The 20,696-nt window shown below is 23.6% G+C and overlaps 1 protein-coding gene across 1 annotated transcript in view; it reads left to right on the plus strand.

Moving 5' to 3' along the window:
- Positions 1-20,696, plus strand: part of pcid2 (PCI domain containing 2) — a 31,012-nt gene that overhangs the window by 10,074 nt on the left and 242 nt on the right. The window contains 8 exon segments of the mRNA XM_065023632.1: positions 19,217-19,292; positions 19,387-19,481; positions 19,483-19,618; positions 19,751-19,824; positions 19,938-19,959; positions 19,962-20,045; positions 20,047-20,069; positions 20,498-20,621. Of these exon segments, the coding sequence (XP_064879704.1) occupies positions 19,217-19,292; positions 19,387-19,481; positions 19,483-19,618; positions 19,751-19,824; positions 19,938-19,959; positions 19,962-20,045; positions 20,047-20,069; positions 20,498-20,621 (634 nt within the window).

Genomic DNA, 20,696 nt, shown 5'->3' on the forward strand with positions numbered 1-20,696 from the left:
AAACTATATATCTTACAGCATATTAAACTATATATCTTACAGCATATTAAACTATATATCTTACAGCATATTAAACTATATATCTAACAGCATATTAAACTATATATCTAACAGCATATTAAACTATATCTAACAGCATATTAAACTATATATCTTACAGCATATTAAACTATATATCTAACAGCATATTAAACTATATATCTAACAGCAGCATATTAAACTATATATCTAACAGCATATTAAACTATATATCTAACAGCATATTAAACTATATATCTAACAGCATATTAAACTATATATCTAACAGCATATTAAACTATATATCTACAGCATATTAAACTATATATCTACAGCATATTAAACTATATATCTAACAGCATATTAAACTATATATCTAAACTATTAATATCTAACAGCATATTAAACTATATATCTAACAGCATATTAAACTATATATCTAACAGCATATTAAACTATATATCTAACAGCAGACAGCATATTAAACTATATATCTAACAGCATATTAAACTATATATCTAACAGCATATTAAACTATATATCTAACAGCATATTAAACTATATATCTAACAGCAGACAGCATATTAAACTATATATCTATATCTAACAGCATATTAAACTATATATCTAACAGCATATTAAACTATATATCTAACAGCATATTAAACAGCATATTAAACTATATATCTAACAGCATATTAAACTATATATCTAACAGCATATTAAACTATATATCTAACAGCATATTAAACTATATATCTAAAGCATATTAAACTATATATCTAACAGCAGACTATTAAACTATATATCTAACAGCATATTAAACTATATCTAACAGCATATTAAACATCTAACAGCATATTAAACTATATCTAACAGCATATTAAACTATATATCTAACAGCATATTAAACTATATATCTTATTTAAACTATACATATATTAAACTATATATCTAACAGCATACAGCATATTAAACTATATCTAACAGCATATTAAACTATATATCTAACAGCATATTAAACTATACTAACATATTAAACATATTCTAAAATATTAAACTATATATCTAACAGAACTATATATCTAACAGCACATATTAAACTATATATCTAACAGCATATTAAACTATATATCTAACAGCATATTAAACTATATCTAACAGCATATTAAACTATATCTAACAGCATATTAAACTATATATCTAACAGCATATTAAACTATATATCTAACAGCATATTAAACTATATATCTAACAGCATATTAAACTATATCTTACAGCATATTAAACTATATATCTAACAGCAGACAGCATATTACACTATATATCTAACAGTAGACAGCATATTAATCTATATATCTTACAGCATATTAAACTATATATCTTACAGCATATTAAACTATATATCTAACAGCATATTAAACTATATATCTAACAGCATATTAAACTATATATCTTACAGCATATTAAACTATATATCTTACAGCATATTAAACTATATATCTAACAGCATATTAAACTATATATCTAACAGCATATTAAACTATATATCTTACAGCATATTAAACTATATATCTTACAGCATATTAAACTATATATCTAACAGCATATTAAACTATATATCTAACAGCATATTAAACTATATATCTAACAGCATATTAAACTATATCTAACAGCATATTAAACTATATATCTAACAGCAGACAGCATATTAAACTATATATCTAACAGCAGACATATAAAAACTATATATCTAACAGCATATTAAACTATATATCTTACAGCATATTAAACTATATATCTAACAGCATATTAAACTATATATCTAACAGCATATTAAACTATATATCTAACAGCATATTAAACTATATATCTAACAGCATATTAAACTATATATCTAACAGCATATTAAACTATATATCTAACAGCATATTAAACTATATATCTTACAGCATATTAAACTATATCTAACAGCATATTAAACTATATATCTAACAGCAGACAGCATATTAAACTATATATCTAACAGCATATTAAACTATATATCTTACAGCATATTAAACTATATATCTAACAGCATATATTAAACTATATAACAGCATATTAAACTTATAGCATATTAAACTATACAGCATATTAAACTATATATCTAACAGCAGACAGCATATTAAACTATATATCTAACAGTAGACAGCATATTAATCTATATATCTTACAGCATATTAAACTATATATCTTAACAGCATATTAAACTATATATCTAACAGCATATTAAACTATATATCTAACAGCATATTAAACTATATATCTTACAGCATATTAAACATATAAACTATATCTAACAGCATATTAAACTATATCTTACAGCATATTAAACTATATCTTACAGCATATAAACTATATCTTACAGCATATTAAACTATATATCTTACAGCATATTAAACTATATCTTACAGCTATATATATCTTACAGCATATTAAACTATATATCTAACAGCATATTAAACTATATATCTTACAGCATATTAAACTATATATCTAACAGCATATTAAACTATATATCTAACAGCATATTAAACTATATATCTAACAGCATATTAAACTATATATCTTACAGCATATTAAACTATATTACAGCATATTAAACTATATATCTTACAGCATATTAAACTATATATCTAACAGCATATTAAACTATATATCTAACAGCATATTAAACTATATATCTAACAGCATATTAAACTATATATCTAACAGCATATTAAACTATATATCTTACAGCATATTAAACTATATATCTAGCATATTAAACTATATATCTAACAGCATATTAAACTATATATCTAACAGCATATTAAACTATATATCTAACAGCATATTAAACTATATCTAACAGCATATTAAACTATATATCTAACAGCATATTAAACTATATATCTAACAGCATATTAAACTATATATCTAACAGCATATTAAACTATATATCTAACAGCATATTAAACTATATATCTAACAGCATATTAAACTATATATCTTACAGCATATTAAACTATATATCTAACAGCATATTAAACTATATATCTAACAGCATATTAAACTATATATCTAACAGCATATTAAACTATTATATATCTAACAGCAGCATATTAAACTATATATCTTACAGCATATTAAACTATATATCTAACAGCATATTAAACTATATATTAAACTATATCTAACAGCATATTAAACTATATATCTAACAGCATATTAAACTATATATCTTACAGCATATTAAACTATATCTTGCAGCATATTAAACTATATATCTAACAGCATATTAAACTATATATCTAACAGCATATTAAACTATATATCTAACAGCATATTAAACTATATATCTTACAGCATATTAAACTATATATCTAACAGCATATTAAACTATATAACTAACAGCATATTAAACTATATATCTTACATATTAAACTATATATCTAACAGCATATTAAACTATATATCTAACAGCATATTAAAACTATATATCTAACAGCATATTAAACTATATATCTAACAGCATATTAAACTATATATCTAACAGCATATTAAACTATATATCTAACAGCATATTAAACTATATATCTAACAGCATATTAAACTATATATCTTACAGCATATTAAACTATATATCTAACAGCATATTAAACTATATATCTAACAGCATATTAAACTAACAGCAGACAGCATATTAAACTATATCTAACAGCATATTAAACTATATCTAACAGCATATTAAACTATATATCTTAAGCATATTAAACTATATATCTAACAGCATATTAAACTATATATCTAACAGCATATTAAACTATATATCTAACAGCATATTAAACTATATATCTAACAGCATATTAAACTATATATCTAACAGCATATTAAACTATATATCTAACAGCATATTAAACTATATATCTAACAGCATATTAAACTATATATCTAACAGCATATTAAACTATATATCTAACAGCATATTAAACTATATATCTAACAGCATATTAAACTATATATCTAACAGCATATTAAACTATATCTAACAGCATATTAAACTATATATCTAACAGCATATTAAACTATATATCTTACAGCATATTAAACTATATATCTAACAGCATATTAAACTATATATCTAACAGCATATTAAATATTAAACTATATCTAACAGCATATTAAACTATATATCTAACAGCAGACATATTAAACTATATATCTAACAGCATATTAAACTATATATCTAACAGCATATTAAACTATATATCTAACAGCATATTAAACTATATATCTTACAGCATATTAAACTATATATCTATCTACAGCATATTAAACTATATATCTAACAGCATATTAAACTATATATTAAGCATATTAAACTATATCTAACAGCATATTAAACTATATATCTAACAGCATATTAAACTATATATCTAACAGCATATTAAACTATATATCTAACAGCATATTAAACTATATCTATATTAAACTATATCTAACAGCATATTAAACTATATCTAACAGCAACAGCATATTAAACTATATATCTAACAGCATACAGCATATTAAACTATATATCTAACAGCATATTAAACTAACATATTAAACTATATATCTAACAGCATATTAAACTATATATCTTACAGCATATTAAACTATATATCTAACAGCATATTAAACTATATATCTAACAGCATAAACTATATAAACTATATATATATCTTACAGCATATTAAACTATATATCTAACAGCATATTAAACTATATATCTAAGCAGCATATTAAACTATATATCTAACAGCATATTAAACTATATATATTAAACTAACAGCATATTAAACTATATATCTAACAGCATATTAAACTATATATCTAACAGCATATTAAACTATATATCTAACAGCATATTAAACATATATCTTATTAAACTATATATCTAACAGCATATTAAACTATATATCTAACAGCATATTAAACTATATATCTAACAGCATATTAAACTATATATCTAACAGCATATTAAACTATATATCTATTAAACTATATATCAACAGCATATTAAACTATATATCTAACAGCATATTAAACTATATATCTAACAGCATATTAAACTATATATCTAACAGCATATATTAAACTATATATCTAACAGCATATTAAACTATATATCTACAGCATATTAAACTATATATCTAACAGCATATTAAACTATATATCTAACAGCATATTAAACTATATATCTAACAGCATATTAAACTATATATCTATAGCAACAGCATATATATCTAAACTATATATATATATCTACAGCATATTAAACTATATATCTAACAGCATATTAAACTATATATCTAACAGCATATTAAACTATATTAAACTATATATCTAACAGCAGACAGCATATTAAACTATATATCTAACAGCATATTAAACTACTATATCTAACAGCATATTAAACTATATATCTAACAGCATATTAAACTATATATCTTGCAGCATATTGAACTATATATCTAACAGCATATTAAACTATATATCTAACAGCATATTAAACTATATATCTAACAGCATATTAAACTATATATCTTACAGCATATTAAACTATATATCTTATATTAAACTATATATCTTACAGCATATTAAACTATATATCTTACAGCATATTAAACTATATATCTTACAGCATATTAAACTATATATCTTACAGCATATTAAACTATATATCTAACAGCATATTAAACTATATATCTAACAGCATATTAAACTATATATCTAACAGCATATTAAACTATATATCTAACAGCATATTAAACTATATATCTAACAGCATATTAAACTATATATCTAACAGCAGACAGCATATTAAACTATATATCTAACAGTAGACAGCATATTAAACTATATATCTAACAGCATATTAAACTATATATCTAACAGCATATTAAACTATATATCTAACAGACAGCATATTAAACTATATATCTAACAGCATATTAAACTAAATCTATATATCTAATATCTAACAGCATATTAAACTATATATCTTACAGCATATTAAACTACAGCATATTAAACTATATCTAACAGCTATATATCTAAAAACTATATATCTAACAGCATATTAAACTATATATCTAACAGCATATTAAACTATAAACTATATATCTAACAGCATATTAAACTATATATCTAACTAACAGCATATTAAACTATATATCTAACAGCATATTAAACTATATATCTAACAGCACAGCATATTAAACTATATATCTAACAGCATATTAAACTATATATCTAACAGCATATTAAACTATATATCTAACAGCATATTAAACTATATATCTAACAGCATATTAAACTATATATCTAACAGCATATTAAACTATATATCTAACAGCATATTAAACTATATATCTAACAGCATATTAAACTATATATCTAACAGCATATTAAACTATATATCTAACAGCATATTAAACTATATATCTAACAGCATATTAAACTATATATCTACAGCATATTAAACTATATATCTAACAGCATATTAAACTATATATATTAAACTAACAGCATATTAAACTATATATCTAACAGCATATTAAACTATATATCTAACAGCATACAGCATATTAAACTATATATCTAACAGCATATTAAACTATATATCTAACAGCATATTAAACTATATATCTAACAGCATATTAAACTATATATCTAACATATTAAACTATATATCTAACAGCATATTAAACTATATATCTAACAGCATATTAAACTATATATCTAACAGCATATTAAACTATATATCTAACAGCATATTAAACTATATATCTAACAGCATATTAAACTATATATATTAAACTAATCTAACAGCAGAAACAGCATATTAAACTATATATCTAACAGCTACAGCATATAAACTATATATCTTACAGCATATTAAACTATATATCTAACAGCATATTAAACTATATATCTAACAGCATATTAAACTATATATCTAACAGCATATTAAACTATATATCTAACAGCATATTATAAACAGCAGACAGCATATTAAACTATATATCTAAGCATATTAAACTATATTAAACTATATATCTTACAGCATATTAAACTATATATCTAACAGCAGACAGCATATTAAACTATATATCTAACAGCAGACATATTAAACAGCATATTAAACTATATATCTAACAGCATATTAAATATATCTAATATCTAGCATATTAAACTATATATCTAACAGCATATTAAACTATATATCTAACAGCATATTAAACTATATATCTAACAGCATATTAAACTATATATCTAACAGCAGACAGCATTAAACTATATATCTTACAGCATATTAAACTATATATCTAACAGCATATTAAACTATATATCTATATATCTAACAGCAGACAGCATATTACTAGTAGACAGCATATTAAACTATATATCTAACAGCATATTAAACTATATATCTAACAGCATATTAAACTATAAACTATCTAACAGCATATTAAACTATATATCTATACAGCATATTAAACTATATATCTAGCATATATCTTACAATATTAAACTAGCATATTAAACTATATATCTAACAGCATATTAAACTATATATCTAACAGCATATTAAACTATATATCTAACAGCATATTAAACTATATATCTAACAGCATATTAAACTATATATCTAACAGCATATTAAACTAAACAGCAGCATATTAAACTATATATCTAACAGCATATTAAACTATATATCTAACAGCATATTAAACTATATATCTAACAGCATATTAAACTATATATCTAACAGCATATTAAACTATATATCTAACAGCATATTAAACTATATATCTACAGCATATTAAACTATATATATCTTACAGCATATTAAACTATATATCTAACAGCATATTAAACTATATATCTAACAGCATATTAAACTATATATCTACAGCATATTAAACTATATATCTAACAGCATATTAAACTATATATCTAACAGCATATTAAACTATATATCTTACAGCATATTAAACTATATATCTAACAGCAATTAAACTATATATCTAACAGCATATTAAACTATATATCTAACAGCATATTAAACTATATATCTAACAGCATATTAAACTATATATCTACAGCATATTAAACTATATATCTAACAGCATATTAAACTATATATCTAACAGCATATTAAACTATATCTAACAGCATATTAAACTATATATCTAACAGCATATTAAACTATATATCTTACAGCATATTAAACTATATATCTAACAGCATATTAAACTATATCTATACTAGCATATTAAACTATATATCTTACAGCATATTAAACTATAAACAGCATATTAAACTATCTTACAGCATATTAAACTATATATCTTACAGCATATTAAACTATATCTTAACAGCATATTAAACTATATATCTTACAGCATATTAAACTATATATCTAACAGCATATTAAACTATATATCTTACAGCATATTAAACTATATATCTTACAGCATATTAAACTATATATCTTACAGCATAAACTATAAAGCTATAAACTATCTAACAGCATATTAAACTATATATCTTACAGCATATTAAACTATATATCTAACAGCATATTAAACTATATATCTAACAGCATATTAAACTATATAAACTATATATCTAACAGCATATTAAACTATATATCTAACAGCATATTAAACTATATATCTAACAGCATATTAAACTATATATCTAACAGCATATTAAACTATATATCTAACAGCATATTAAACTATATATCTAACAGCATATTAAACTATATATCTAACAGCATATTAAACTATATATCTAACAGCATATTAAACTATATATCTAACAGCATATTAAACTATATATCTAACAGCATATTAAACTATATATCTAACAGCATATTAAACTAGCATATTAAACTATATATCTAACAGCAGACAGCATATTAAACTATATTAAACTAACATATCTAACAGCATATTAAACTATATATCTAACAGCATATTAAACTATATATCTAACATATTAAACATATTAAACTATATATCTAACAGCATATTAAACTATATATCTAACAGCATATTAAACTATATATCTAACAGCATATTAAACTATATATCTAACAGCATATTAAACTATATATCTAACAGCATACAGCATATTAAACTATATATCTATATCTAACAGCATATTAAACTATATATCTAATATCTTAACAGCATATTAAACTATATATCTTACAGCATATTAAACTATATATCTAACAGCATATTAAATCTTAACAGCATATTATATCTAACAGCATATTAAACTATATATCTATACAGCATATTAAACTATATATCTAACAGCATATTAAACTATATATCTAACAGCATATTAAACTATATATCTAACAGCATATTAAACTATATATCTAACAGCATATTAAACTATATATCTAACAGCATATTAAACTATATATCTTACAGCATATTAAACTATATATCTTACAGCATATTAAACTATATATCTAACAGCATCTATACAGCATATTAAACTATATATCTTACAGCATATTAAACTATATATCTAACAGCATATTAAACTATATATCTAACAGCATATTAAACTATATATCTATACAGCATATTAAACTATATATCTTACAGCATATTAAACTATATATCTTACAGCATATTAAACTATATATCTAACAGCATACAGCATATTAAACTATATATCTAACAGCATATTAAACTATATATCTAACAGCATATTAAACTATATATCTAACAGCATATTAAACTATATATCTAACAGCATATTATTAATATTAAACTATATATCTAACAGCATATTAAACTATATATCTTACAGCATATTAAACTATATATCTTACAGCATATTAAACTATATATCTAACAGCATATTAAACAGCATATTAAACTATATATCTAACAGCATATTAAACTATATATCTAACACTATATATCTAACAACAGTATAAACTATCTATCTAACAGCATATTAAACTATATATCTAACAGCAGACAGCATATTAAACTATATATCTAACAGCAACAGCATATTAAACTATATATCTAACAGCATATTAAACTATATATCTAACAGCATATTAAACTATATATCTAACAGCATATTAAACTATATATCTAACAGCATATTAAACTATCTAACAGCATATTAAACTATATATCTTACAGCATATTAAACTATATATCTTACAGCATATTAAACTAATATCTAACAGCATATTAAACTATATATCTAACAGCATATTAAACTATATATCTAACAGCATATTAAACTATATATCTAACAGCATATTAAACTATATATCTAACAGCATATTAAACTATATATCTAACAGCATATTAAACTATATATCTAACAGCATATTAAACTATATATCTAACAGCATATTAAACTATATATATATTAAACTATATATCTAACAGCAGACAGCATATTAAACTATATATCTTACAGCATATTAAACTATATATCTTACAGCATATTAAACTATATATCTAACAGCATATTAAACTATATATCTAACAGCATATTAAACTATATATCTAACAGCATATTAAACTATATATCTAACAGCATATTAAACTATATATCTAACAGCATATTAAACTATATATCTTACAGCATATTAAACTATATATCTAACAGCATATTAAACTATATATCTAACAGCATATTAATATATCTACTATATTAAACTATATATCTAACAGCATATTAAACTATATATCTAACAGCATATTAAACTATATATCTTACAGCATATTAAACTATATATCTAACAGCATATTAAACTATATATCTAACAGCATATTAAACTATATATCTAACAGCATATTAAACTATAAACTATCTATCTAACAGCATATTAAACTATATCTAACAGCATATTAAACTATATATATCTAACAGCAGACAGCATATTAAACTATATATCTAACAGCAGACAGCATATTAAACTATATATCTAACAGCATATTAAACTATATATCTTACAGCATATTAAACTATATATCTAATTAGCATATTAAACTATATATCTTACAGCATATTAAACTATATATCTTAAACAGCATATTAAACTATATATCTAACAGCATATTAAACTATATATCTAACAGCATATTAAACTATATATCTTACAGCATATTAAACTATATATCTAACAGCATATTAAACTATATATCTAACAGCTTACAGCATATTAAACTATATATCTAACAGCATATTAAACTATATATCTTACAGCATATTAAACTATATATCTAACAGCATATTAAACTATATATCTAACAGCATATTAAACTATATATCTAACAGCATATTAAACTATATATCTAACAGCAGACAGCATATTAAACTATATATCTAACAGCATATTAAACTATATATCTTACAGCATATTAAACTATATATCTAACAGCATATTAAACTATATATCTAACAGCAGACAGCATATTAAACTATATATCTAACAGCATATTAAACTATATATCTAACAGCAGACAGCATATTAAACTATATATCTAACAGCATATTAAACTATATATCTAACAGCAAACTACATCTAACAGCATATTAAACTATATATCTAACAGCATATTAAACTATATATCTAACAGCATATTAAACTATATATCTAACAGCATATTAAACTATATATCTATATTAAACTATATATCTAACAGCAGACAGCATATTAAACTATATATCTAACAGCATATTAAACTATATATCTAACAGCATATTAAACTATATCTAACAGCATATTAAACTATATATCTAACAGCATATTAAACTATATATCTAACAGCATATTAAACTATATATCTAACAGCATATTAAACTATATATCTTACAGCATATAAACTATAAACAGCATATTAAACTATATCTTACAGCATATTAAACTATATATCTAACAGCATATTAAACTATATATCTAACAGCATATTAAACTATATATCTAACAGCATATTAAACTATATATCTAACAGCATATTAAACTATATATCTAAAGCATATTAAACTATCTATCTAACAGCATATTAAACTATATATCTTACAGCATATTAAACTATATATCTTAGCATATTAAACTATATATCTAACAGCATATTAAACTATATATCTAACAGCATATTAAACTATATATCTAACAGCATATTAAACTATATATCTAACAGCATATTAAACTATATATCTAACAGCAGACAGCATATTAAACTATATATCTTACAGCATATTAAACTATATATCTAACAGCATATTAAACTATATATCTTACAGCATATTAAACTATATATCTAACAGCATATTAAACTATATATCTTATTAAACAGCATATTAAACTATATATCTAACAGCAGACAGCATATTAAACTATATATATATCTAACAGCATATTAAACTATATATCTAACAGCATATTAAACTATATATCTAACAGCATATTAAACTATATATCTAACAGCAGACTAGCATATTAAACTATATATCTAACAGCATATTAAACTATATATCTTACAGCATATTAAACTATATATCTTACAGCATATTAAACTATATATAAACTATATATCTTACAGCATATTAAACTATATATCTAACAGCATATTACAGCATATTAAACTATATATCTAACAGCATATTAAACTATATATCTAACAGCTAGACAGCATATTAAACTATATATCTATTAAACAGCATATTAAACTATATATCTAACAGCATATTAAACTATATATCTAACAGCTTAAACTATATCTCTTACAGCATATTAAACTATATATCTAACAGCATATTAAACTATATATCTTACAGCATATTAAACTATATATCTAACAGCATATTAAACTATATATCTAACAGCATATTAAACTATATATCTAACAGCATTATATATATCTAAGCATATTAAACTATATATCTAACACAGCATATATACAACTATATATCTAACAGCATATTAAACTATATATCTAACAGCATATTAAACTATATCTAACAGCATATTAAACTTATATCTTAGCATATTAAACTATATCTTACAGCATATTAAACTATATATCTAACAGCATATTAAACATATATAACACTATATATCTAACAGCATAGAAACAGCATATTAAACTATATATCTAACAGCATATTAAACTATATATCTTACAGCATATTAAACTATATATCTAACAGCATATTAAACTATATATATTAAACTAACTAGCATATTAAACTATATATCTAACAGCATATTAAACTATATTAAACTATATCTAGCATATTAAACTATATATCTAACAGCATATTAAACTATATATCTTACAGCATATTAAACTATATATCTTACAGCATATTAAACTATATATCTAACAGCATATTAAACTATATATCTTACAGCATATTAAACTATATATCTAACAGCATATTAAACTAGCATATTAAACTATATATCTTACAGCATATTAAACTATATCTAACAGCATATTAAACTATATATCTAACAGCAGACAGCATATTAAACTATATATCTTACAGCAGACAGCATATTAAACTATATATCTAACAGCATATTAAACTATATATCTTACAGCATATTAAACTATATCTAACAGCATATTAAACTATATATCTTACAGCATATTAAACTATATATCTTACAGCATATTAAACTATATATTAAACTATATATCTAGCATATTAAACTATATATCTAACAGCATATTAAACTATATATCTTACAGCATATTAAACTATATATCGTACAGCATATTAAACTATATATCTAACAGCAGACAGCATATTAAACTATATATCTAACAGCATATTAAACTATATATCTTACAGCATAATAAACTATATATCTAACAGCATATTAAACTATATATCTAACAGCATATTAAACTATATATCTATACAACAGCATATTAAACTATATATCTAACAGCATATTAAACTATATATCTAACAGCAGACAGCATATTAAACTATATATCTAACAGCATATTAAACTATATATCTAACAGCATATTAAACTATATATCTAACAGCATATTAAACTATATATCTAACAGCATATTAAACTATATATCTAACAGCAGACAGCATATTAAACTATATATCTAACAGCATATTAAACTATATATCTAACAGCATATTAAACTATATATCTAACAGCAGACAGCATATTAAACTATATATCTAACAGCATATTAAACTATATATCTAACAGCATATTAAACTATATATCTAACAGCATATTAAACTATATATCTAACAGCATATTAAACTATATATCTAACAGCATATTAAACTATATATCTAACAGCATATTAAACTATATATCTAACAGCATATTAAACTATATATCTAACAGCATATTAAACTATATATCTTACAGCATATTAAACTATATATCTAACAGCATATTAAACTATATATCTAACAGCATATTAAACTATATATCTTACAGCATATTAAACTATATATCTTACAGCATATTAAACTATATATCTAACAGCATATTAAACTATATATCTAACAGCATATTAAACTATATATCTAACAGCATATTAAACTATATATCTAACAGCAGACAGCATATTAAACTATATATCTAAGCAGCATATTAAAGCATATTAAACTATATATCTAACAGCATATTAAACTATATATCTATATCTAGCATATTAAACTATATATCTTACAGCATATTAAACTATATCTAACAGCATATTAAACTATATATCTAACAGCAGACAGCATATTAAACTATATATCTTACAGCATATTAAACTATATATCTTACAGCATATTAAACTATATATCTTACAGCATATTAAACTATATATCTTACAGCATATTAAACTATATAACAGCATATTAAACTATATATCTAACAGCATATTAAACTATATATCTAACAGCATATTAAACTATATATCTAACAGCATATTAAACTATATATCTAACAGCATATTAAACTATATATCTTACAGCATATTAAACTATATATCTAACAGCATATTAAACTATATATCTTACAGCATATTAAACTATATATCTTACAGCATATTAAACTATATATCTAACAGCATATTAAACTATATATCTAACAGCATATTAAACTATATATCTAACAGCATATTAAACTATATATCTAACAGCATATTAAACTATATATCTAACAGCATATTAAACTATATATCTAACAGCATATTAAACTATATATCTAACAGCATATTAAACTATATATCTAACAGCAGACAGCATATTAAACTATATTAAACTAACAGTAGACAGCATATTAAACTATATATCTAACAGCATATTAAACTATATATCTAACAGCATATTAAACTATATATCTAACAGCATATTAAACTTAAACTATATATCTAACAGCATATTAAACTATATATCTAACAGCATATTAAACTATATATCTAACAGCATATTAAACTATATATCTACAGCATATTAAACTATATATCTAACAGCATATTAAACTATATATCTAACAGCATATTAAACTATATATCTAACAGCATATTAAACTATACTAACAGCATATTAAACTATATATCTTACAGCATATTAAACTATATATCTAACAGCATATTAAACTATATATCTAACAGCAGCATATTAAACTATATATCTAACAGCATATTAAACTATATATCTAACAGCATATTAAACTATATATCTAACAGCATATTAAACTATATATCTATCTATATATCTAGCATATTAAACTATATCTAACAGCATATTAAACTATATATCTAACAGCATATTAAACTATATATCTTACAGCATATTAAACTATATATCTAACAGCATATTAAACTATATATCTAAGCATATTAAACATATATCTAACAGCATATTAAACTATATATCTAACAGCATATTAAACTATATATCTAACAGCAGACAGCATATTAAACTATATATCTAACAGCATATTAAACTATATATCTAACAGCATATTAAACTATATATCTAACAGCATATTAAACTATATATCTAACAGCAGACAGCATATTAAACTATATATCTAACAGCATATTAAACTATATATCTAACAGCATATTAAACTATATATCTAACAGCATATTAAACTATATATCTAACAGCAGACAGCATATTAAACTATATATCTTACAGCATATTAAACTATATATCTAACAGCATATTAAACTATATATCTAACAGCATATTAAACTATATATCTAACAGCATATTAAACTATATATCTAACAGCAGACAAACATATTAAACTATATATCTTACAGCATATTAAACTATATATCTAACAGCATATTAAACTATATTAAAGCATATATATCTAACAGCATATTAAACTATATATCTTACAGCATATTAAACTATATATCTTACAGCATATTAAACTATATATCTTACAGCATATTAAACTATATATCTAACAGCATATTAAACTATATATCTAACAGCATATTAAACTATATATCTAACAGCATATTAAACTATATATCTTACAGCATATTAAACTATATATCTTACAGCATATTAAACTATATATCTACAGCATATTAAACTATATCTAACAGCATATTAAACTATATATCTAACAGCATATTAAACTATATATCTAACAGCATATTAAACATATTAAAGCTATTAAACTATATTACAGCATATTAAACTATATATCTAACAGCATATTAAACTATATATCTTACAGCACAGCATATTAAACTATATATCTAACAGCATATTAAACTATATATCTTACAGCATATTAAACTATATATCTAACAGCATATTAAACTATATATCTAACAGCATATTAAACTATATATCTAACAGCATATTAAACTATATATCTAACAGCATATTAAACTATATATCTAACAGCATATTAAACTATATATCTTACAGCATATTAAACTATATCTAACAGCATATTAAACTATATATCTTACAGCATATTAAACTATATATCTTACAGCATATTAAACTATATATCTTACAGCATATTAAACTATATCTAACAGCATATTAAACTATATATCTAACAGCATATTAAACTATATATCTAACAGCAGACAGCATATTAAACTATATATCTAACAGCATATTAAACTATATATCTTACAGCATATTAAACTATATATCTAACAGCATATTAAACTATATATCTAACAGCATATTAAACTATATATCTAACAGCAGACAGCATATTAAACTATATATCTTACAGCATATTAAACTATATATCTTACAGCATATTAAACTATATATCTAACAGCATATTAAACTATATATCTAACAGCATATTAAACTATATATCTAACAGCATATTAAACTATATATCTAACAGCATATTAAACTATATATCTAACAGCATATTAAACTATATATCTAACAGCATATTAAACTATATATCTAACAGCATATTAAACTATATATCTAACAGCATATTAAACTATATATCTTACAGCATATTAAACTATATATCTAACAGCATATTAAACTATATATCTAACAGCATATTAAACTATATATCTTACAGCATATTAAACTATATATCTTACAGCATATTAAACTATATATCTAACAGCATATTAAACTATATATCTAACAGCATATTAAACTATATATCTAACAGCATATTAAACTATATATCTAACAGCATATTAAGCATATTAAACTATATATCTAACAGCATATTAAACTATATATCTTACAGCATATTAAACTATATATCTTACAGCATATTAAACTATATATCTAACAGCATATTAAACTATATCTAACAGCATATTAAACTATATATCTAACAGCATATTAAACTATATATCTAACAGCATATTAAACTATATATCTAACAGCATATTAAACTATATCTTACAGCATATTAAACTATATATCTAACAGCATATTAAACTATATATCTTACAGCATATTAAACTATATATCTAACAGCATATTAAACTATATATCTAACAGCATATTAAACTATATATCTAACAGCATATTAAACTATATATCTAACAGCATATTAAACTATATATCTTACAGCATATTAAACTATATATCTAACAGCAGATTAAACATATATTTCTCATCAATCAGCATATTAATCTATATATCTAACAGTAGACTAGCATATTAAACTATATATCTAACAGCATATTAAACTATATATCTAACAGTAGACAGCATATTAAACTATATATCTAACAGCATATTAAACTAGGGATCTAACAGCATATTAAACTATATATCTTGGCAGCATATTAATCTATATATCTAACAGTAGAAACAGGGATATTAAACTATATATCTAACAGCATATTAAACTATATATCTAACAGCATATTAAACTATATATCGTACAGCAGACAGCATATTAATCTATATATCTAACAGCAGACAGCATATTAAACTATATATCTTACAGCATATTAAACTATATATCTAACAGCATATTAAACTATATATCTAACAGCATATTAAACTATATATCTAACAGCATATTAAACTATATATCTAACAGCATATTAAACTAAACAGCATATTAAACTAATCTAACAGCATATTAAACTATATATCTTACAGCATATTAAACTATATATCTAACAGCCATATTAACACTATAAACTATATCTAACAGCATATTAAACTTGTTATCTAACAGCATATTAAACTATTATCTAACAGCATATTAAACTATATATCCAACAGCATATTAACCCTATATATGTTAACAGCAGCATATTAAACTATATATCTTACAGCATATTAAACTATATATCTAACAGCATATTAAACTATATATCTAACAGCATATTAAACCTATATCTTACAGCATATTAAACTATATGTCTAACAGCATATTAAACTATATATCTAACAGCATATTAAACTATATATCTAACAGCATATTAAACTATATATCTTACAGCATATTAAACTATATATCTTACAGCATATTAAACTATATATCTTACAGCATATTAAACTATATCTAACAGCATATTAAACTATATATCTTACAACCTTTACTGTAGCAACCATATCCCCTTGCTCATTATGTCTTGACTGTTATCGTATACAGTCGGGCTGGGATTGACGACTCCAAGAAGTGGGGAATGTTGTTTCTCATCAATCAGCTCTTCAAGATCTACTTCAAGGTAAGACAGTAGTGTGATTGGGTGAAGTTTTGTTTACATGAATAGGCCCTACTTTGTGTGTGTGTCCAGTGTAAACGGTTGTGTGTGTGTCCAGATCAACAAGTTGTTGGCTGTAAGCCAGTGATCCGGGATCGACAGCTCCAACCTGAAGGATGATTACAGTATGGCCCAGAGAGTCACCTACAAATACTAGTCCGCAGGCCATGTTCGTTGTTGGCTACAAACCAGCCGAGGAGTACCTGTCCTAACCCTTCCAGCACTGCCACCGCTGTAGCCAGAGGAACAAACGGATCCTCATCTACCTACTGCCTGTCAAGATGTTGCTGGTGAGACAGAGTGCCTCACTGAGAGAGCTCAAACATACACTCATCTAGCCACACACGTCTGAATTCAAATCAAATTAAAAAAGCTTGAGTGTCAATCAGAGACTAAGACTGGTGTTGCTCATGTTGATTCAGGGTCACATGCCTAATCACCAGCTGCTCAGGAAGTACGACCTCATGCAGTTTGCCGAGTCACTGTAAGCTGTGAGGTGAGTGTCACCACCCTTAGTTGTTGGCTCCTGCCATCTCTCTTTCTCCTCTCTCCCCCTACTCCCTCCTTCCCCCTCTTTTTCTAATTTCTGTCTCTCTGTCTCTGTAACAGTGAGGGCAACCTGTTGCTGGCTGTGAACCAGAGGCCTTGGCCAAGCACGAGACCTTCTTCATCCGCTGTGGCATCTTCCTCATCCTCGAGAAGCTCAAGATCATCACCTAACCGGAACCTCTTCAAGAAAGTGTGAGTCTACTCACCAAGTCCAGCTGGACTGTCCTGGCCTGGTTACACTTTTAACCCTAGAGCCAAGTCCAGCTGGACTGTCCTGGCCTGGTTACACTTTTCACACTACTGAGCCAAGTCCAGCTGGACTGTCCTGGCCTGGTTACACTTTTAACCCTACTGAGCCAAGTCCAGCTGGACTGTCCTGGCCTGGTTACAGTTTTCACACTACTGAGCCAAGTCCAGCTGGAATGGGCTGGTCTGGTTACAATCCATCATAGTTGCTGGAACCGCACTGAAAGGACAATGTGAAAATAAATTATCTGAGGCAGCACAGTACGATTCAGGCAGCCCTATAGTGTGAATTGGCATAGTGTTGTTGTGTGTGTGTGTGAACCTATGAAGTCCGATAATGACTTTCTGTTAACATGTTTGTGGTATGGGGTTAGGTACCAGCTGCTGAAGACTCACCAGTTGCCCCTAGATGCCTTCCTGGTAGCTCTGAAAATGATGCAGGTGGAAGAGGTGGACATTGACGAGGTGCAGTGTATCCTGGCCAACCTAATCTGTGAGGTGAGATCCCACCACACACCTTTTGTCTGACCATGTGCTTCCACCTGATATTTCAGACAGTCGTAAAACATGAAG

This window comes from Oncorhynchus nerka, linkage group LG2, assembly GCF_034236695.1.
Source record: "Oncorhynchus nerka isolate Pitt River linkage group LG2, Oner_Uvic_2.0, whole genome shotgun sequence".
Taxonomy (NCBI): Eukaryota; Metazoa; Chordata; class Actinopteri; order Salmoniformes; family Salmonidae; genus Oncorhynchus; species Oncorhynchus nerka.